The sequence below is a fragment of the Dendrobates tinctorius genome, unplaced genomic scaffold, assembly GCF_039654945.1.
Source record: "Dendrobates tinctorius isolate UK_male_01 unplaced genomic scaffold, ASM3965494v1 ptg000189l, whole genome shotgun sequence".
Taxonomy (NCBI): domain Eukaryota; kingdom Metazoa; phylum Chordata; class Amphibia; order Anura; family Dendrobatidae; genus Dendrobates; species Dendrobates tinctorius.
Genome location: NW_027361856.1, coordinates 691,239 through 714,822, shown reverse-complemented (window position 1 = coordinate 714,822; position 23,584 = coordinate 691,239). Strand labels below are relative to the sequence as shown.

The window sequence follows — 23,584 nt, the reverse complement described above, 5'->3', positions numbered from 1 at the left end:
ACTGAGCAATTTATTAGCCATTAACAACTTTTCATTGTCTGTAATGGTGGGATCAAAAAACGATAATCCCACCAACTCTGCATTCAAATACCACAAATGGTTCGAAAATTTGGTCAGGGCTATTTCTGCAATGTTGTTGTCACATTCTTTATAGTCTAACAGACTATGCAAAATACCTAAATCTTAAAATACCTCAATTTGGATTTTTTCAAACTTTGAGCGACGAGCGGCACGGGTTAACGTCGTTTGATCGAGCTCAAATTTTGGCGATCTCAATATCTGGAAAGGGGAATCGTTTTGTGGGGTCCAGACGGACAAAATTCCGACATCGATTTTTTGCGGTCACCCTAGTGCACACTGCTCTAGGGGACATGCCGGACAGCAGACAAAGCATGCGCATCGCTCCAGGAGTTCTTGAGACAAACAGACATGGCGGACGTGACAGTCTAATACAGGGTGTATCTGAGTCCCTCAGAGTCCCTAATTTTTGGCACTTCTTGCTTCCTTCAGAAATTGCACTGAAATTTTCAATTTTTTTTATGAAAAATTCAACTTTGGTTTACTTAAATAATAATTTTATTTTAAATCCTCTTTATATTTTGCCTTATATGCATGTCATTATACAGGAAAAAATGTTTAACATTTTTTTTTCTGTAAACCGCAATTTCTTGTTCTGCGATCTGGGTGTTACAGATGCTTCCAGGGGTCTTCCCCATGCTGTTATCCTTGCAATCAACACTATTTCCATCCATATCAACATTTTCACTGCCCCCAGACCTCCTTGTAGTGTCTGCCGGAACAATGTTTGGATTTCCCATTGACTCCGATTATATTCGTTTCTCAAAATAAGCATCCAAGTATTAGGAATTGCTCGGTTTGAGTAATGAGCATCCGTGCATTTAAGTGCTCGCTCATCTCTACATGCTCAGTATGTCATTTACATACTCCATTATGGGATTATTTGTTACAGTTATTGTGATTAAAGATCATACTGGATCCAGCGGTACGGCCATTTCTTCAACATGTCACAGTAACTGTTTTTCAACACCAGGCCGCATGTTGCTTATGCTACTGTGAGCAGCCTTTGTGCTCTAAACACGCTACCATGGCCTGCAGAATCTCAAGACTTCTCTCCAATTGAGAACATCTGGAATGTCATTGGTCATTCCTCAGGCCACCCTTAATGGCCTCACTGACAACAGTCATGCCTGTTTTTTAAATTATTTAAATAGTTAAAAAAAAAAAAAAACAGCGTGGGGACTCCTATTCTTGATAGCTGTCAGCTTCAACAAGGCTGGTTGAGGGTTGCAGCCCCCAGCTGTGAGTTTTGCCTGGCTGGTTGTCAAAAATACAGGGGAACACATGCCGTTTTTTTTTAATTTATTTATATACAGCCCAGGAGCCGGCTAATGAATACACCCATCAGCCGCTCCTGCTCTCGCTGTTCTTAATGGCAGCAGGTGTCAAATGATGGGAGCTGTAGTTTCATCAGCTGACACCAGTGACCGAAGGTAAACTTTCTACCTCCGATCACAGCTGAGCACTCACGCTGTCTTTTGACAGCGTTGGAACCATGGCTCTCTGACCAGCGGAGATGATTTCACAGACGATCAGAAGTGGTGTTTGCCACGCTGTCATGCACATGACAGAGCGACCAACATCCGGTGTCCGGGCAGCCAAACCCGAACAGTAACACGGACTTACTGGTGAAGTAGATGTTCGGTATGGACGCCGAACTTTACTGTTCGGGTTCGCCCAACTCTATTGTCTATCCATCCTGTGATTTACTTTTAGGTGTTGTAATTTCAGTGTTGAAGAGTGTAGGAAGATGACAGGTGCTTCTACCAGTCTAATATTGATGACCTATCCCCATGCCAGGGCATCATGTATTTCCTGGACAACCTCTTTAAGCAGGGCTGTGGAGTCGTTAAGCCAAACCTCCGACTCCTCAATTTCTCTTACTCAAGACTCCAACTCACTCATACATGGCTCATGTTTAAGTGATTTACTGTAGTACAATGGTTACATCAGGCTTTTACTCACCATTATGATACAATAATCAAGATATTTAGATAAAACAGAAAATATATTTATTGGAAAACCACTTTAGAACACAAACTTTTAATAAACTTTAAATATGCAATACACTATGAAGTAAGTAAGGAAAAAAACATTTTCATCAAAAACGTACTGAATAACATTTGAACAGTTTATGAATTTGTTCTGAGAAATGTTATCGCCTTTATAGATGGCCTCAAATCTGATCTAATTATTTTAAGGCTAGAGAACAACCTCTCTACACTAACTTGGGTTGGTGGCAAAGCGGTAACCACATGGGCAACATCCCTACCAATTTCAGGGTATATAAAGGAATTGCTTCATGCATAGGCAGTTTTGATGAACGGATGATCTCCTACTTCTTTGAGAGCAAGTGAAAATTTTTCCTGAAATATGGTCAATCTGTTTGTTACGGGAGTGAAATCTTTGGGTGTGTGCGCACACTGCGGATTCTGCAAAATCCGCAGGTAAATCCACAGGTCAAAAGACCTGCGGTTTAGCTGCGGATTAGCCTGTGGTTTTCCCCTGCGGTTTGATACCTCTACAGTGCAGCAGGTATAAAACCGCTGCAGATTCCGCACAAAGAAAGTGACATGCTGCGGTTTTGAAACCGCAGCAAATCCACGTGGAAAAATCCCCACTGTGTGCACTGCGGTTTGTGATTTCCATAGAATATAAAGGTACTGTACACCGCAGCAAAAACTGCTGCGGACCCGCAGGGCCAAAACCGCTGCGGATCTGCAGCAGAATCCGCAGCGTGTGCACACACCCTTTTTCTCTGCGACAACTCTTTGCCTGCTCCATTTGCTCCAAATGCTTTTCAAAATTAAACTTATCTGTTGAAGCTAAAGATATGGTAGCAGTAGCACTGGCAAGACCCGAGTCCTCTTGCTCTTGGTAGTCCTGTAGCCCTCTCATCCTAGCTGCTACCTCAATCAGGGCTGTGGAGTCGGTAAGCCAAACCTGTGACAATGTGAACATCAGACATTTAGTCATTTTTATGATACATTAATCAAGATACTTAGAACATAATATATATTTATTGGAATACAACTTTAGAACACAAAAAACTGTAATAAATTGTAAATATGTAATACACTATGTAATATCGATTACATATATATATATATATATATATATATATATATATATATATATATATATATTGTGTGTGTGTGTGTGTGTGTGTGTGTGTGTGTGTAATATATATATATCTCACTATGTAATAAATTATGTAAGTGGCAAAAAACAGTTTTCAACAAAAACATACTAAATAATATTTGTGCAGTCTATGAATTTGTTCTAAGAAATAGAATTGCCTCCATCAGATCCTCCTTCATAGATGACCTCAAATCTGACCTAATAATTTTAAGGCTAGAGAACAACCTCTCTACACCAACTTGGGTTGGAGGCAAAGCCGTAACCACATGGGCAACATCTCTAACAATTTCCGGGTATAAAGGAATTGCCTCATGCACAGTCAGTTTTGATGAATGGTTGAATTTTTCTATTTCTTTGAGAGCCATTGAAACATTTTGCTGAAATATGGTCAATCTGCTTGCTATAGGAGACGGAGTGAAATCTTTTTCCTTGTGGCAACGCTTTGCCTGCTCCATGTCATCAAAATACTTGTCAAAGTCAAACTCCTCATCTGATGAGGATGAAGATATGGCAGCAGTAGCACTGTCAGGACCCAAGTCCTCTTGCGCCTGGCAGTCCTCCTGTAGGCCACTCATCCTAACTGCTGCCTCAGTCAGAGCTTCTTTTCCTTTTAGTAAGCTGTTGATCATCAAGCAGTATGTGATGACTTGGGTCCACATAAACAGCTGCCAGAAAAATTTTATTTTCCAATAGCTGTGTCTCACTCCGTTTCATTGAAGCAGAAATGCCATCTGCGATTAAACCTCCTCTTTGGGACAGGCAAAATAGCAAGTTCTTCCACTCCCTTATGAAAATGCCAGGAGTTAAATCCTCAGCTTGTAATTTTTTAGTCACGGTAAATGGGTGATTAAGCAATTCCTTCAATTCAGCCACCTGTGTCCATTGACCTTCATTTAGGGTTACATGAGGGTTCGCCATATCTACAAGAAATGGTTTTAGTTCAAGCAATCGCTCAATCATTAAATAAGATCTGCCCCACCGAGTGGCTTGATCGACAATTGCCCCTTTCCCAGCACGTCTCTTCAAGATGGAATCAATTTTAGGGGTTTTGGTGGCAAACGCAATAACCAATTTCCTCACTTTTCCAATCAGATTTCCAGCATGTCCCTCTTGCAGACTATTCCTTATTGCCAGTTGCAGCGTGTGCACAACACAGCGCATGTGATGAATATGAAAGTGTTTTGAAGCAGCTTCAACAAGATCATCTATTTCTACAGTATAATTTTGCTGTTCTTCTGTTGTATTATCTGTTTGTTCCTCAGTTACATGAACAGCACTGTGGCCTCCCATCTCAAACATACTGAATCCTAAATATTCTTCTAGCTGTTGTTCATTACTCTCATTTATCAGTTTAATTGTATTTATCATGTTTGAAGCATTGTCCGTTACAATAGCAAGAACCTGTTATTTTTTGAGTTCGTAATCTTGCAGAACTTTTTCCACTAAGGCCTGGAGAAACTGGCTACTGTGATGAGCTTTAGTATCTTTTACTGCCAGTGTCTTGGTAACAATTTCTTTGTTGTCACAAACATATCGAACATTGATGGCAAAATAGTTCACTCTGTGATGTGTGCAGGCATCCATTTTAAGAAACACGAAGCATCTTTTGAGAGTCTTTTTAAGATCTTCCTTTTTGTTTAAGGGCTTCTTCAAGCACTAATTTTCTAATCCTTTCTCTTTCCAGAGAAACACCAAGTTTGCGGGTCATTTCTCCATTAAGAGCTGTAAAAGCTGGTCATGCAAATAATGATAATGGTACACCGTCCTTCACAAAAAGCTGTATGAGCTGTCTTTTACACATATCTGCTGTCATTGTTACAGTAACTTTGTCACTTACAAAATATCTTGTTAAAGATTTAAAGATGTTTAAGATGCTCTTTCCTCCTCCTTTGCCTGGCAGGAAGTTCTGGGCGTGGGTTTCTTGATGCTGCTGTTATCTTTCTCAGTCACAGCTTTGAAAACTTCTGGGTGGAAGCGTTGTTAATGTCTTTTTAGATTGGAAGCACTTGTAGGAGCATTTTTATCACTGCCTGAGTATGCACTAATTTTGGCATCACAGCATTTGTTTTCCTCTGGGTCACTTGTCATACATTGACACACAAAATATTTTTCATCTTCAGTCACTGTGAAATGCTCAAATACAGCTGGCTTCATGGGGAGCTTCTTAGACATTTTGTAATCATATAAATTCACTCAAAATAATTTTGTCCTATAAAATAGTGTATATTATAATTCCAGCAAGAACAGGGAACCATGTACAGTGGGGAAAATAAGAATTTGATACACTGACAATTTTGCAAAATTTCCCACCTACAAAGAATAGAGACGTCTGCAATTGTACACTTCACCTGTGAGAGGCAGACTAAAAAAATCCAGAAAATCACATTGTATGATTTAAATAATATGCATTTTATTGCATGAAATACGTATTTGATACAATAGAAAAACAGAACTTAATATTTGATACAGAAACCTTTGTTTGCAATTAGAGGTCAGACATTTCCTGTAGATTCTGTTTCAGTTGAAGTGTACCTATGATTAAAAATTTCAGACCTCTCCATTCTTTGTAGGTGGAAATCGACAGTGTATCAAAAACATACTTTCCCCACTGTATAATTTTAGATAGAAATAAAACTAACTTTGCATAAATCAATAGTACAGATGACAAATATAAAGTTTGTAAAATATGTTATTAGATAGCTTTACTTTGAATTTCGAATCTCACGCTTTTCTTTGAGTACAACTCACTAAATGCTTCACAGTCTATGAAGAGGAGAGGAGGGAGGGAGCAAGTTTGTTGTGTATCATACTCCAGGAACAAAGAAACTGATAACAGAGCTAATAACTTGATGTTTTGGCTTCTATACCTATACAAGTCCTCATATAAGTCCTCATCAATCCTGTTGCTGTATTTTCCCTGTATATTGTATAAAAGCTAGCTTCCCAAAAGTATATGAGCTCAAAGTAAAAACAAGCATCAAGCATACAGAGAGAACATACAGTATACTGGACTATTGATTTATGCGCAGTTTATTGAAAGTTTAAATATGCTTTAAGAAGTAATTAATGTTGTTATCCTGTTCACTCTAGCAGTTCTTCTGAGATGAGTGCAGGCCTTCCTTCTTTCTGAGTGTGTTTACTTTGTACCCTTGTCTGTAGAGGAGGAGCTTCTCTGGTGCTGGAGTGCAGCACTGACTTATCTCAGCTAAGACAAAGCCTAGATCCTCAGGCTACATTCACACCATGGGCGTAGCCAGGATCAAACCTAGGGGGGCAGAACCTCATACTGCACACCTCAGCTGCTGCAGAACCTCATTCTGCACACCCCTACACTTGAAAATAAAGCCTGCACCTTAAGAAGGTGTCGTGATTAATGCAGTCTATTTATTCCAACTATCAATTGATGTTGATGTGTTACTGAAGACGAGCAATGCCTGTCCTGGGCGTCCTTTTGGGCAGCTATGAGGTGTACCTTACTGGTGCTAAAAAAAGTAGTGTTAGTCTGTGTGCTACCCGGCTTTCATTCTTTTTGCTACAGATAAGATATGGATAGACAGATATGGATAAATGGATAGAGCAGATTTCTAATCTGCTTTTGCTATTGAAAACATCTATGAGCTCAAAAATCTTTCAGGTAATGCGGTTTTTTAAAAAGCTGATCTGCTTTTGCAGCTGAAAAACGTATCCTCAAAAAACGCAGCAAAAACGCTGTGTGTGAATGTAGCCTTAGATCAGGAATAGAACAGCCATTTATAGGACATTTCATAACTTTCCCAAATTCCTATGAAAAAGTATTCAGCACATTCTGCATTGTACTACTGTACCCAATTTATTATATATTTTAAGAGTCGGTCTATTTTACTCCGACTCCACCAAAATGAGCACTGACTCCACGACTCCGACTCCACAGCCCTGACCTCAATCAGAGTTTCTTTTCCTTTAGTAAGCTGTTGATGGTCCAGCAATATACAATGACTTGGGTCCATATAAACAGCTGCCAGAAGAATTTTATTTTCTAATAGCAGTGTTTCTCTCCTTTTCATGGAAGCATCAATGCCATCTGCGATTAAACCTCCTCTTTGGGACAAGCAAAACAGCAAGATCTTTCACTCCTTTATGAAAATGACAGGAGTTTAAAGGGAATCTGTCACCTCGTTTTTGCCCTATGAGATGTGGCCACCGCCATCAGGGGCTTATCTACAGCATTCTGTAATGCTGTAGATAAGCCCCAATGTAATCTGAAAGATAAGAAAAACGAGTATATTAATTATACTAACCCGGGGGTCCGGTCCGATGTGTGTCGCGGTCCGGCGCCTCCCATCTTCTAGCGATGACGTCCTCCTCCTTACTTCTGCCGCAGCTCCTGCGCAGGCGTACTATATCTGCCCTATTGAGGGCAGAGCAGAGTACTGCAGTGCGCAGATGCCAAGAAAGGTCAGAGAGATCCGGCGCCTGCGCACTGCAGTACTTTGCGCTAATTATTTACTCACTGTAAATGGGTGATGAAGCAATTCTTTCAATTCAGCCACTTGTGTCCATTGACTTTCATTTAGTGTTACCTGAGGGTTGTCCATGTCTACAAGAAAGAGTTTTGGCTCAAGCAATCGCTCAATCATTAAATAGGTGCTGCCCCACCGAGTGGCTTGATCCACAATTGCCCATTTTCCAGCCTGTCTCTTCAAGATGGAATCAATTTTAGGGGTTCTGGCAGCAATAACTGAGCAATTTCCTCAGTCAGTTACATCATGTCTCTCTTGCAGACTATCTCTTATTGCCAGTTGCAACCTGTGCACAACACAGCACATATGAATATGAGAAAGCTTTGAAGCAGCTTCAACAAGATAATCTAATTGTAAAGTATCATTCTGTTGTTCTTCTGTAGTAATATCTGTGTGTTCCTGAAGTTTTCTTCTAGCTGCTCTTCACCTTCATCATTCCCATTCATCTGTTTAATTGTACTTATGTTTGAAGCATTGTCAATTACAATAGCAAGAACCTGTTCTTTTTTTGCATTCATAATCTTACAGAATTTTTTCCACAAAGGTCTGGAGAAACTGGGTAGTGTCTTGGTAACTATTTTCTTGTTGTCACAAACAAATTGAATGTTGATAGCTAAATGTTCATTCTGTGACGTGTGCAGGTATTCATTTTAAGAAATACAAAACGTCTTTTTAAGATCCTCCTTTTGGTTAAGATACTCTTCAATCACTAATTTTCAAATACTTTCTCTTTCTAGAGAAACACCAAGTTTGTAGGCCATTTCTCCATTTAGACCTGTAAAAGCTGATCGTGCAAATAATGGTAATAGCACATCATACTTCACAACAAGCTCTATGAGTTGTCTTTTAACCCCTTCACCCTCAAGGGTGGTTTGCACGTTCATGACCGGGCCAATTTTTACAATTCTGACCACTGTACCTTTATGAGGTCATAACTCTGGAACGCTTCCATGGATCCCGGTGATTCTGACATTGTTTTCTTGTGACATATCGTACTTCATGTTAGTGGTCAAATTTCATTCAAATAACTTGCGTTTATTTGTGAGAAAAACAGAAATTTGGCGAAAATTTTGAAAATTTCGCAATTTTCCAACTTTGAATTTTTATGCTCTTAAATCACAGAGATATGGCACCCCAAAAACTTGATAACATTTCCCTCATGTTTACTTTACATCAGCACAATTTTGGAACCAACATTTTTTTTTGTTAGGAAGTTATAAGGGTTAAAAGTTGACCAGCGATTTCTCATTTTTACAACACCATTTTATTTTTACGGACCACATCACATTTGAAGCCACTTTGAGGGGTCTATATGATAGAAAATACCCAAAAGTGACACCATTCTAAAAACTGCACCCCTTAAGGTGCTCAAAACCACATTCAAGAAGTTTATTAACCCTTTAGGTGCGTCACAGGAATTTTTTTGAATATTTAAAAAAAAAAATGAACATCTAACTTTTTTCACAAAAAAAATACTTCAGGTTCAATTTTTTTTATTTTACCAAGTGTAACAGGAGAAATTGGACTGCAAAAGTTATGGTGCAATTTGTTCTGAGTACGCTGATACCTGATATGTGGGGGGAACGACTGTTTCGGCGCATGGCAGAGCTCAGAATGGAAGGAGCGCCGTTTGACTTTTTCAATGCAAAATTGTCTGGAATTCAGATCGGACGCCATGTCACGTTTGGAGATTCCCTGATGTACCTAAACAGTGGAAACCCCCTACAAGTGACCCCATTTTGGAAACTAGACCCCCCAAGGAACTTATCTAGATATGTGGTGAGAACTTTGAACCCACAAGGACTTTACAGAAGTTTATAACGTACAGCGGTACAATTAATAAATCATATTTTTTCCACAAAAATGATCTTTTCACCCCAATTTTTATTTTCCCAAGGGTAACAGGACCCTAAAAGTTATTGTGCAATTTGTCCTGAGTACGCTGATACCCCACATGTGGGGGTAAACCACTATTTGGGCGCATGGCAGAGCTCGGAAGGGAAGCAGCGCCATTTGACTTTTTGGCTGGAATTGAGATCGGACACCATGTCGCGATTGGAAAACCCCTGATGTACCAAAACAGTGGAAACCCCCCACAAATGACACCATTTTGGAAACTAGACCCCCTAAGGAACTTATCTAGATGTGTGGTGAGAACTTTGAACCCCCAAGGGCTTCACAGAAGTTTATAACGCCCGGGCGTGAAAATAAAAAACTCGTATTTTTTCCACAAACATGATCTTTTAGTCACCATTTTTTTATTTTCCCAAGGGTACCAGGAGAAATTGGACCCCAAAAGTTGCCGTCCAATTTGTCCTGAGTATGCTGATACCCCATAGGTGGGAGAAAACTACTGTATGGGCACACGTTGGGGCTCGGAAGGGAAGTAGTGACGTTTTGGAATGCAGACTTTGATGGAATGGTCTGCGGGTGTTATGTTGCCTTTGGAGAGCCCCTAATGTACCTAAACAGTGGAAACCCCCCACAAATGAGCCCATTTTGAAAAGTAGACCCCATAAGGAACTTATCTAGATGTGAGGTGAGCACTTTGAACCCCCAAGGGCTTCACAGAAGTTTATAATGCTTGGGCATGAAAATAAAAAAATTGTATTTTTTCCACAAACATGATCAATTAGTCCCCAATTTTTTTATTTTTCCAAGGGTAACAGGAGAAATTGAACCCCAAAAGTTGTTGTCCAATTTGTCCTGAGTACGCTGACACCCCATATGTGGGAGAAAACTACTGTAGAGACACACGTCGGGGCTCGGAAGGGAAGCAGTGACGTTTTGGAATGCAGACTTTGATGGAATGGTCTGCGGGTGTCATGTGCGTTTGGAGAGCCCCTGATGTACCTAAACTATTGAAACTTCCCACAAGTGACCCCATTTTGGACACTAGATCCCCCCACGGAACTTATCTAGATGTGTGGTGAGCACTTTGAACCCCCAAGTGCTTCACAGAAGTTTATAACGCTCGGACGTGAAAATAAAAAAATCATTTTTTTCCACAAAAATGATATTTTTGCCCCCAATTTTTTATTTTCCTAAGGGTAACAGGAGAAATTGGACCCCAAAAATTGTTTTGCAATTTGTCCTGAGTAGGCTGATACCCTACATGTGGGGGTAAAACACTGTTTGGGCGCATGTCAGAGCTTGGAAGGGAAGGAGCACCATTTGACTTTTTCAACTCAGAATTGGCTGGAATTGAAATCTGACGCCATGTTGCATTTGGAAAGCCCCTGATGTGCCCAAACAGTGGAAACCCCCAATTCTAACTCCAACCTGAACCCCAACACACCCCTAACCCTAATCTCAGCCCTAACCCTAGCCCTAACCCTAACCCTACCCTAACCCTAACCGTAATGGAAAAATGGAAATAAATACATTTTTTTTAATTTATTATTTTTCCCTAACTAAGGGGGTGATAACGGGGGGGGGTTTGATTTACTACTTATGGCGGTTTTTATGTTTGGCGGCTGTCGCACGCTAAAAGACGCTTTTTAGTGTAAAAATAGTTCTTGCATTACCACATATTGAGAGCTATAATTTTTCCGTATTTTGACCCACTGAGTCATGTGAGGTCTTATTTTTTGCGGGACGAGTTGACGTTTTTATTGGTACCATTTTCGGGCACGTGACATTATTTGATCGCTTTTTATTCCAATTTTTGGGACGCAGAATGAACAAAAACCAGTGTTTCATGAATTTCTTTTGGGGGGGGGTGCGTTTACACCGTTCCGCGTGCGGTAAAATTGATAAAGCGGTTTTATTCTTCGGTTCAGTACGGTTACAGCGATACCTCATTTAGGTCGTTTTTTTATGTTTTGTCGGTTTTATGCAATGAAAACTATTTTATATAAAAAATAATTATTTTTGCATCGCTTTATTCTGCGAGCTATAACTTTTTTATTTTTTCGCTGATAATGCTGTGTGGCGGCTCGTTTTTTGCGGGACAAGATGACGTTTTCAGCGGTACCATGGATATTTATATGCGTCTTTTTGATCGCGCGTTATTACACTTTTTGTTTGGCGGTATGATAATAAATCATTATTTTTTGCTTCGTTTTTTATTTTTATTTTTTAAGGGGTTCGCTAAAGGGGTTAACTAATGGGACAGTTTTATAGGGCAGGTTGTTACGGACGCGGCGATACTTAATATGTGTACTTTTATTGTTTTTGTTTTTTTTTATTTTCAAAAAATGGATTTATTTGGGGGAATATTTTTTTTTTTTTTTTTTAATTTATTTGGCGATTTTTTTTTTTTTTTTTTTTTTAAATTATTTTAACACTTTTTTTTTTTATTTTTTTTTTAACTTTATTAAATAGTCCCAGGTGGGACATCACTGTTCTCGCTTATCTGTCATATCACAGATCACTGTGACAGATCAGCGATCTGTCTCAGACAGGGCACAAGGCTTCCTCATGCCTGCGCTTTGCAGGCACTGAGGAAGCCAGCTTCCTGCAGGCCCCCGAAGGCCCCCGTCGCCATCTTGGATTCGGGGGCCTGCAGGAAAGGAGCCCCCGGCAGCAGCGCTGCACATTGCGCTGCCGTGGGGGGCTCAGGGAAGCATGGAGGGAGTCCCCTCCCTGACGATGCTTCCCTTTAACTCCCGATACACCGCGATCATGTTTGTTCGCGGTGTGCAAGGGGTTAACGTGTCGGGGGCGGTCCGTGACCGCCCCTGACACATTGTGCCGAGCGTCAGCTGTGATTATCAGCTGACACCCGGCCGCGATCAGCGGCGCTCACCACGTGGGCGCCGCTGATCGCGGTAGACGTACTATCCCGTCCATGGGCATAGGGGCCCGGGTCCCATGGACGGGATAGTACGTCTGATGTCAGGAAGGGGTTAAACATATCTGTTGTCATTGTTACAGTAACTTTGTCACTTACAAAATATCTTGTAACTGATATTTGAGACGCTTTCCTCCTCCTTTGTGTAGCGGGAAGTGCTGGGTACTGGTTTCCTGGTGTTACTGTGATCTTTCTCAGTCACAGCTTTGAAAAATTTCTGGCTGTAAGCGTTGTAAATGTCTTTTTAGATTGGAAGCCCTCGTAGGAGACTTTTTATCACTGCCTGAGTATGGGCTGATGTTGAGCTCACAGCAATTGTTTTCATCTGTCATACATTGACACACACTATTTTTTTTCTTGAGTTAATGGTAAATGCCCAAACACAGCTGACTTCACAGGAAGCTTCTTAGGCTAGTTTCACACTAACGTTTTGAGGCGCAGCGGACGCGTGCCGTGAAGCTCCGCCCCTGCCACGCATCCTCCGGTCAGCTCCGCCTATGGGTGCATGACGCTAGCATTGGGTACGCAGGCCGTGCGCAGATATGCTTTTGCCGGCGCATGCGTCCTTTTAACGGTGCGCCGACCTGCGCCAAACGCATCGTGTTGCATTTTGGTGCGGTCAGCGCACCGTCAAAAGGACGCATGCGCCAGCAAAAGCATACCTGCGCATGGCGTGCGTACCCAATGCTAAAGATAGGGTACGCAGGTCGCATGCAGCGTCATGCACCCATAGGCGGAGCTGACTGAAGGAGGCGCGGCAGGGGGCGAAGCTTCACGATGAGCGTCCGCTGCGCCTTAAAACGCTAGTGTGAAACTAGCCTTAGGCATTTTGTAATCATATAAATTTTCTCTCAAAATAATTTTGTCCTATAAAAAAGTATATTGTATTTCCTGCAAGAATAGGGAATCGTGTAATTTTGGATGGAAATGAAACAAACTTTGCATAAGTCATTAGTGCAGATGATTACAAATAAAAAGTTTGTAACATATGCTGTTAGATAGCTTTACTATGAACTTTAACAATCTCAGGTGTTTCTTAGGGTACAGCTCAGTAAATGTTTCACACCATGATGCTTCGGTCTATGAAGAAGGGAGGAGGGAGGGAGCAAGTTTGTGCTGAATAGCCCAGAAAGAAACCGAAACTGCTGGCAGAACTAATAACAACATGAAAAGCATCAGATAAACTAACCTCTCCAAACATGAGCTCAGAGGAAAAGCAAACTCAAGCATGAAGTATAAAGAGAGAGAAATACACTGGACGATTGATTTATGCACACTTTATTGAAATTTTAGATAAGCTTTACGAAGTTCCTGCCTTAATCCTGTTTTTCTATTCACGTTAGCAGTTCTTGAAATGAGTGCAGAGCTGCAGGCATTCCTTATCCATGCCTTTTTGCTCTGGTCTGTAGAGGAGCTTTACTACTGAGTATGTGCATAAAGTGCAGCACAGATTCATCTCAACTAAAAGCCGAGATACTTAGCTCAGGAATAGAACAGACATTTATAGGACATTTCTTAAATTTCCCAAATTCTTATGAAAAAAATATTCAGCACATCCTGTATTTAAATACTGTACCCAATTTATTATATATTTTTGGAGTCCGTCCATTTTCCGACTCGGACTCCACAGCTCTGCCTTTAAGTAGCAAGTTGGTGGCCCTTGAGGACTAGAGTTATGCATCCCTGCCCTAAAGCTAACTATTAAAGTTCACGCTATGAAATATGCAAACTTACCTATCTATTTACCAGGGCTGTGGAGTGGGATAAGCCCCTGATGGCGGTGGCCACATCTCATAGGGCAAAAACGAGGTGACAGATTCCCTTTAAACTCCTGTCATTTTCATAAAGGAGTGAAAGATCTTGCTGTTTTGCTTGTCCCAAAGAGGAGGTTTAATCGCAGATGGCATTGATGCTTCCATGAAAAGGAGAGAAACACTGCTATTAGAAAATAAAATTCTTCTGGCAGCTGTTTATATGGACCCAAGTCATTGTATATTGCTGGACCATCAACAGCTTACTAAAGGAAAAGAAACTCTGATTGAGGTCAGGGCTGTGGAGTCGGAGTCGTGGAGTCAGTGCTCATTTTGGTGGAGTCGGAGTAAAATAGACCGACTCTTAAAATATATAATAAATTGGGTACAGTAGTACAATGCAGAATGTGCTGAATACTTTTTCATAGGAATTTGGGAAAGTTATGAAATGACCTATAAATGGCTGTTCTATTCCTGATCTAAGGCTACATTCACACAAGAACAGGTTCTTGCTATTGTAACGGACAATGCTTCTAACATAAGTACAATTAAACTGATGAATGAGAGTAAAGGCTCCGTTACACATAACGATGTCCCAGCGATCCCACCAACGATCCGACATGGATGGGATCGCTGGGACATCATTAGGCTGATCTGATCGCTGGCGAGCTGTCACATAGACAGCCCCTCCAGCGATCAGGACCAGCGAGCAAGCTGGTTTCTATTGTAAACATCGGGTATCCAGGAGCCGCGGCTCCTGGATACCCGATGTTTACATTAGAAACCAGCGTCGCTGATCGCTGGTCTCTCGCTGCCACACGATGCGTGCGGCCAGCGGGAGACCAGAGATCAAAAAATGGCCCAGGCCAATCGAGCACGATCAGCGATACCCGGCAGGGGGGCCGGTCGCTCATCCCCCGTCACACACAGCGATCTCGCTGTGGCGTCACAAAATCAGCGATCTTGCTAGCGAGATCGCTGTGTGTGACAGGGCCTTAATGAAAAACAGCTAGAAGAAAATTTAGGATTCAGTATGTTTGAGATGGGAGGCCACAGTGCTGTTCATGTATCTGTGGAACAAACAGATATTACAACAGAAGAACAGCAAAATTATACTTTAGAAATAGATGATCTTATTGAAGCTGCTTCAAAACACTTTCATATTCATCACATGCGCTGTGTTGTGCACACGCTGCAGCTGGCAATAAGAGATAGTCTGCAACAGGGACATGCTGGAAATCTGATTGGAAAAGTGAAGAAATTGGTTATTGCCTCCAGAACCCTTAAAATTGATTTCATCTTGAAGAGACGTGCTGGGAAAGGGGCAATTGTCGATCAAGCCACTCGGTGGGGCAGCACATATTTAATGATTGAGCGATTACTTGAACTAAAACTGTGTCTTATAGATATGGCGAACCCTCATGTAACCCTAAATGAAGGCCAATGGACACAGGTGGCTGAATTGAAGGAATTGCTTAATCACCCATTTACTGTAACTAAAAATTTACAAGCAGAGGATTTAACTCCTAGCATTTTCATAAGGGAGTGGAAGAACTTGCTATTTTGCCTGTCCCAAAGAGGAGGTTTAATCGCAGATGGCAATTCTGCTTCAATGAAACGGAAAGAGACACAGCTATTGGAAAATAAAATTTTTCTGGCAGCTGTTTATGTGAACCCAAGTCATCGTATACTGCTTGATGAGCAACAGCTTACTAAAGGAAAAGAAGCTCTGACTGAGGTAGCAGTTAGGTTGAGTGGCCTACAGGAGGACTGCCAGGCGCAAGAGGACTTGGGTCCTGACAGTGCTACTGCTGCCATATCTTCATCCTCATCAGATGAGGAGTTTGACTTTGCCTGCTCCATGTCATCCAAATACTTGTCAAAGTTTTGCCGCAAGGAAAAAGATTTCACTCCGTCTCCTATAGTAAGCAGATTGACCATATTTCAGCAAAATGTTTCACTGGCTCTCAAAGAAATAGAGAAATTCAACCGTTCATCAAAACTGACTGTGCATGAGGCAATTCCTTTATACTTGGAAATTGTTAGAGATGTTGCCCATGTGGTTACGGCTTTGCCTCCAACCCAAGTTGGTGTAGAGAGGTTGTTCTCTAGCTTTAAAATTATTAGGTCAGATTTGAGGTCATCTATGAAGGAGGATCTGATGGAGGCAATTCTATTTCTTAGAACAAATTCATAGACAAATGTTATTTAGTATGTTTTTGTTGAAAACTGTTTTTTGCCACTTACATAGTGTTATATACACTCACTGGCCACTTTATTAGGTACACCTGTCCAACTGTGTGTTAAGACTTAATTTCTAATCAGCCAATCACATGGCGGCAACTCAGTGCATTTAGGCATGTAGACATGGTCAAGACAATCTCCTGCAGTTCAAACCGAGCATCAGTATGGGGAAGAAAGGTGATTTGAGTGCCTTTGAACGTGGCATGATTGTTGGTGCCAGAAGGGCTGGTCTGAGAATTTCAGAAACTGCTGATCTACTGGGATTTTCACGCACAACCATCTCTAGGGTTTACAGAGAATGGTCCGAAAAAGAAAAAAAAACCAGTGAGCGGCAGTTCTGTGGCCGGAAATGCCATGTTGATGCCAGAGGTCAGAGGAGAATGGGCAGACTGGTTCGAGCTGATAGAAAGGCAACAGTGACTCAAATTGCCACCCGTTACAACCAAGGTAGGCAGAAGAGCATCTCTGAAGGCACAGTGCGTCGAACTTTGAGGCAGATGGGCTACAGCAGCAGAAGACCACACTGGGTACCACTCCTCTCAGCTAAGAACAGGAAACTGAGGCTACAATTTGCACAAGCTCATCGAAATTGGACAGTAGAAGATTGGAAAAACATTGCCTGGTCTGATGAGTCTCGATTTCTGCTGCGACATTCGGATGGTAGGGTCAGAATTTGGCGTAAACAACATGAAAGCATGGATCCATCCTGCCTTGTATCAACGGTTCAGGCTGGTGGTGGTGGTGTCATGGTGTGGGGAATTTTTTCTGGGCACTCTTTGGGCCCCTTGGTACCAATTGAGCATCGTTGCAACGCCACAGCCTACCTGAGTATTGTTGCTGACCATGTCCATCCCTTTATGACCACAATGTACCCAACATCTGATGGCTACTTTCAGCAGGATAATGCGCCATGTCATAAAGCTCGAATCATCTCAGATTGGTTTCTTGAACATGACAATGAGTTTACTGTACTCAAATGGCCTCCTCAGTCACCAGATCCAATCCAATAGAGCATCTTTGGGATGTGGTGGAACGGGAGATTCACATCAGGGATGTGCAGCCGACAAATCTGCGCCAACTGTGTGATGCCATCATGTCAATATGGTCCAAAATCTCTGAGGAATGCTTCCAGCACCTTGTTGAATCTCTGCCACGAAGAATTGAGGCAGTTCTGAAGGCAAAAGGGGGTCCAACCCCTTACTAGCATGGTGTACCTAATAAAGTGGCCAGTGAGTGTATATACATATATATGTGTATGTATATATATGTAATCGATATTACATAGTGTATTACATATTTACAATTTATTAGTTTTTTGTGTTCTAAAGTTGTATTCCAATAAATATATATTATGTTCTATCTAACTATCTTGATTATTGTATCATAAAAATGATTAAATGTCTGATGCTCACATTGTACTACGATAAATTTTTCACTTAAATATAAGCAATATATGTGGGAGACTGAGTTGGTGTAAGGGAAATTGAGGAGTCGGAGTCGCAGGTTTGGCTTACCGACTCCACAGCCCTGGTATTTACAGACCAGACCATAAAAAAGTTGCTTATAAAATGTCCACCACGTTTTGGATCTTCCCCTGAGAAAGGCACTGTGTAGAGTTGAAATGTTGTACATGTGGTGGTGAATAAAATACCACAATTCAGGGTATATTTATGTATAAAAATGAGATTTTTTTTCTTTCTTTTTTTCTTTCCAGTTTGCAATTTTATGTCCCATGAAAAGTGCCTGAAGCATGTGAAGATCTTTTGCAGTTGTTTGACTCCAGGTCTTGTAAGAGTAAGTAATAATTACCCCTCTATGTTGTTAAAAAATAAAAAAGTGTGTGTATATATATATATATATAATGTAATCTTTAACAAATTTTACCAGAAAATACTGTGAAGCCTCCAACAAATGTTCTGAAAACACAGGAGTAACAATCTAAGGTCTCCTAGGACATTGTGCATCCCCTTTCTATCTATATAAAGAGGTTATCTACTACTTTATCAGTGATGACCTGTCCTGCGCATTTTCCTCCTATAATGTGAGGATTATACCTTTAAGGGCCGTGCCATCTTGATGACGCGCACCCCGACGCGCGTTTCGGAATCAAGTTGCTTCATCAGGGGTATAATCCTCTTTATATCTTATGGCATTTTGGCACTTTGATATACGCTGTGGGTAGTATCCCTCTATACTTGTGCACCTTATCAATTACATCCCTTCTGTATGAGCATTCCAGTGCTTGGCACTTTTTGCATATTTTTGCGATTGGTACTCTGACACTATTGCACCTTAATATTATCTGTTAGTTTTATTTTGTCACTCATATATTGACACTGTGTGCATATTATTTATTTTCCCCCTTTTTCTATGCCATTTTTATCCTGGAGAGTCTAATATATTATGCCTTTAATTGCTTGGATTGTATTTATTTTATATATTATCTTATGAGATAATGTGTATATACACTCACTGGCCACTTTATTAGGTACACCATGCTAGTAATGGGTTGGACCCCCTTTTGCCTTCAGAACTGCCTCAATTCTTCGTGGCAGAGATTCAACAAGGTGCTGGAAGCATTCCTCAGAGATTTTGGACCATATTGACATGATGGCATCACACAGTTGGCGCAGATTTGTCGGCTGCACATCCCTGATGCGAATCTCCCGTTCCACCACATCCCAAAGATGCTCTATTGGATTGAGATCTGGTGACTGAGGAGGCCATTTGAGTACAGTGAACTCATTGTCATGTTCAAGAAACCAATCTGAGATGATTCGAGCTTTATGACATGGCGCATTATCCTGCTGAAAGTAGCCATCAGATGTTGGGTACATTGTGGTCATAAAGGGATGGACATGGTCAGCAACAATACTCAGGTAGGCTGTGGCGTTGCAACGATGCTCAATTGGTACCAAGGGGCCCAAAGAGTGCCAAGAAAAAATTCCCCACACCATGACACCACCACCACCAGCCTGAACCATTGATACAAGGCTGGATGGATCCATGCTTTCATGTTGTTTACGCCAAATTCTGACCCTACCATCCGAATGTCGCAGCAGAAATCGAGACTCATCAGACCAGGCAACGTTTTTCCAATCTTCTACTGTCCAATTTCGATGAGCTTGTGCAAATTGTAGCCTCAGTTTCCTGTTCTTAGCTGAGAGGAGTGGTACCCAGTGTGGTCTTCTGCTGCTGTAGCCCATCTGCCTCAAAGTTCGACGCACTGTGCGTTCAGAGATGCTCTTCTGCCTACCTTGGTTGTAACGGGTGGCAATTTGAGTCACTGTTGCCTTTCTATCAGCTCGAACCAGTATGCCCATTCTCCTCTGACCTCTGGCATCAACAAGGCATTTCCGGCCACAGAACTGCCGCTCACTGGATTTTTTTTCTTTTTCGGACCATTCTCTGTAAACCCTAGAGATGGTTGTGCGTGAAAATCCCAGTAGATCAGCAGTTTCTGAAATACTCAGACCAGCCCTTCTGGCACCAACAATCATGCCACGTTCAAAGGCACTCAAATCACCTTTCTTCCCCATACTGATGCTCGGTTTGAACTGCAGGAGATTGTCTTGACCATGTCTACATGCCTAAATGCACTGAGTTGCCGCCATGTGATTGGCTGATTAGAAATTAAGTCTTAACACACAGTTGGACAGGTGTACCTAATAAAGTGGCCAGTGAGTGTATGTATCTTGTTGCGTGCACTATTTGATATGTGCCACTTTTGTTACCCCCTTTTTTGTCATGATTGAATAAATACATATAATTATTATATATTCCTTGTCCGGATATTTCGTGGCTGTCTATGTGTTGGGTTTTTGGTATCTCATGTTAACAAATTGTTCATTAACTTCTTGCAATCAAGTTGGGCTTTGTCAAGCCTGACAAAGGAAAGAAAATAACTTTTAGTAGAAAATTATAACAAAATAGAAAAGTCAAGAAGAAATCCTAAGGGGAGAGGAGGAGATGAGCAAGGTTTATGAATCCACCCAGATTGTTATGTACAAGTACAATATATAGTGTCTTCATCACGACAGAAAGATTGAAGAGTACTCCGGGGAATCTCTGAATAAAATCCATCCTTGCCAAGTATGGAAAAAGTTGTCTGAGCTAATTTTATTGTGAGCAGAGAGTCTTTCCATTCTGCGCAAAAAATCCATTTCAAGAGACCATTCTTGGATAGATGGAGTGATTCTAGGATGCCAGTGTCTGGCATTGAATGTTCTAGTGGCGGATAAACAGTGTCTCAGCAATCTTCTTTTGATAGATTTAAAAGACCCTGGTATCATAGAAAGAAGTCCGATCTGGGGAGTTCTAGATGATGATTCCCTGTAATGTGTTTGTGAACATCGAAGACTTTGCTCCAGAGGCCACTTATTTGAGGGCATTCCCACCAGATATGAAGCATAGTGCCTTCAGCATTTTCACATCTCCAGCATTTATTGAAGACAGAGGGAAATATCTTATGAAGATCTGCAAATTGTAATTTTTTTATTGAGCTTGGCAAGCCAATGGAAGTATGTGTGTGCAAAAGAAAGTTTTGTTCCATTGCTCCTCCGAAAAGGTCATCCCAATCTCTCTCTCCCACTCTTTCTTGAACCATAGGAGCTCTGTATTAGTCTGACCAAATATAATATATTTGGGGGATCCTATGCTTGGGTGCAAATTGTCCGGTCAGCAACAAATCAAACTGAGAAGGGTGAGACTTGAGCACCGAGAACTGCTGAAGGGAACCAATGAATGAACGGAACTGGAGGTATGAAAACCAAGGTATGGTTTGATCGGGGTATAAAGCGTTAAGGTCGTCTAGTGATGGTATATTTCTGAAATATGCAAGGACCTGATGGAGTCTAGTTTTATAGTTGAAGACCAGGAATTTTCTCCAACTCCAGGCGGGAATTCTGGATTGTCAATGATCGTGTCATAGGTGCTGGAATCTTAGAAATCTTTACCAATTGGTCCCAAAGTCTGAGAAGATCAACTGTTAATGGGGGGAGTGGTCCCTTTGAAGAACGAAAGTGCTTAGAATCCAAGGTAGAGAAGTTAAATCTAGGCACGATAGGAATGACTCTATTGTGACCCAACGCTTCTGATTCGCACCGTGAAACCAGTCCACCATCCGCCCCAGCACAGCCGCAGCACGATAGAGTTGAAAATTTGGGAGGCTGGTCCCCCCTTGAGATTTAGATCTAGCCAAAAATTTAATGACCAGTCTCGATCTTTTTGATCTCCAAATGAAATTGTTACACACTGTATTTAGTTGCTTAAAAAAGGAACAGGGGAGTGCAATTGGAACCACTTGAAATACATAAAGCAGTTTCAGAAGAATGTCCATCTTTAATACGTTAATTCTACCGAACCAAGATTATCGTGTTTTGTCATAAGCCTTGAGCTCAGCTTTGACACGACTGAGCAAAGGCTCTTGATTCAGATGGAAGAGCTGGGACAAGTCTGAGGGCAATTGGACCCCAAGATATTTCATAGAACCATTACACCAACGGAAAGGACCCCTTTTACAATTGTGCCTCCTACTTTGGGATATTTGATGTTCAAAATCTCTAACTTAGTAAGATTTACTTTTAAATTACTCAGTCGACTATATGTCTCAGATTCTTTCAGAATAGAGGGCAGTGATGTTTTAGGATTAGTGGTGTACAATAGGAGGTCATCTGCGTATAGCGCCAATTTACGAGATTTATGCCCTAATGGGATTCCTTGAATGTTGGAGTTTTTCCTGAGGGCCATTGCCAGATGTTCCATCACAATAACGTACACTAACGGGGTGAGAGGACGCCCCTGTCTTGTTCCATTCGACACTGCAAAAGATTCTGAATAGTTGCCATTACGATGGACCTTGGCAGAGGGATCTTGACATAAAGCCATTATTTTGTTGAATGTTGGAACCTAAATTGATTTGTTTAAGAGAATTATGTAGAAATGACCAGCTAACCCAGTCAAATGCCTTTTCAGCATCAACCGATAGAGAATGCATGCGGAGATCTTTTTCAATTTCGTATAGGACATAAGCAGCATCGTTTTATCGTGTTGTCACTTGCCTTCCTCTGTGGGCACAAATCCTACTTGATCGTTGTGCATGATATGAGGCATCGGGGCTAATCTGGTCACTATGATTTTAGAGAAAAGATTAACATGAATGTTAATTAAGGATATTGGCCTGTAACTTGAGCATAATGTTTGGTCTTTCCCAGGTTTCGGTATCACTGAAATATGGTCTTCCAGTGTTTGTCTGGGAAAAAGGTTTGAATTCAAAACTGAATTAAATACTTTGGTTAAGAATGGTGTTAATTGCATAGCAAATGTTTTATAAAATTTGGCACAGTAACCATCTGGACCTGGGCATTTATTAGATGGGGAGCTTTTTATGACCTGAAGTACCTCCTCTTCTTCAAATGATTGCTCTAAGGATGCCTTTGTGTCATCTGGTATTGAGGGCAGAGCATTGTCTTTCAAGTATTGATCAATTTTCAAATGAAGTTGGGTTGGTGACTTATCTACATATTGGCCCTCAATTATTGTACAGTTTGCTATAATATCCTTTGAATGACTCAGCAATTTGTTTGGATACATTGATTTCGGATCCTGTAGCATCCTGTATAATTTGGATAAATGTTGTTGGGGCTTTCGATGGATGCCTCAGCTAGAGGGCCACCACGTTTGTCTGCAAACTCATAAAAAAAACTACTGCCTGTAACCTTTCGCTATGTTTTGAGTAACTTTGGTCTAGAAGTCCCTTCAGGTCATCTTTTTGCTTGTTCAAGTTAATCAAGATATCAGCAGATGGATTTTTTTATTGGATTGTACAAGGGAATGTATTTGCTTCAAAAGATTTTCTATCTCATGGGTTTTTGCTTTCTTAAGTCTAGTGCCTTCTTTGATTAGGACACCTCTAATTACGCATTTTAGAGCTTACCATTGGATGGGCAGGGGGGTATCATCCGTTCCGTGATGATGCAAAAACCACATTCAAGAAGTTTATTAACCCTTCACGTGCTTCATGAGAACTAGCAATGTGGAAGGAAAAAATAAACATTTTACTTTTTTCACAAAAAATT

The 23,584-nt window shown here is 41.1% G+C and overlaps 1 protein-coding gene across 1 annotated transcript in view; it reads left to right on the top strand.

Annotated features, from left to right (window-relative positions):
- The window catches only part of LOC141055619 (diacylglycerol kinase theta-like), a 202,420-nt gene that overhangs the window by 51,173 nt on the left and 127,663 nt on the right, over positions 1–23,584 (top strand). Inside the window, exon 2 of the mRNA XM_073552263.1 lies at positions 18,223–18,302. Coding sequence (XP_073408364.1) covers positions 18,223–18,302 — 80 coding nt within the window. The remainder of the gene's footprint in view (positions 1–18,222; positions 18,303–23,584) is intronic.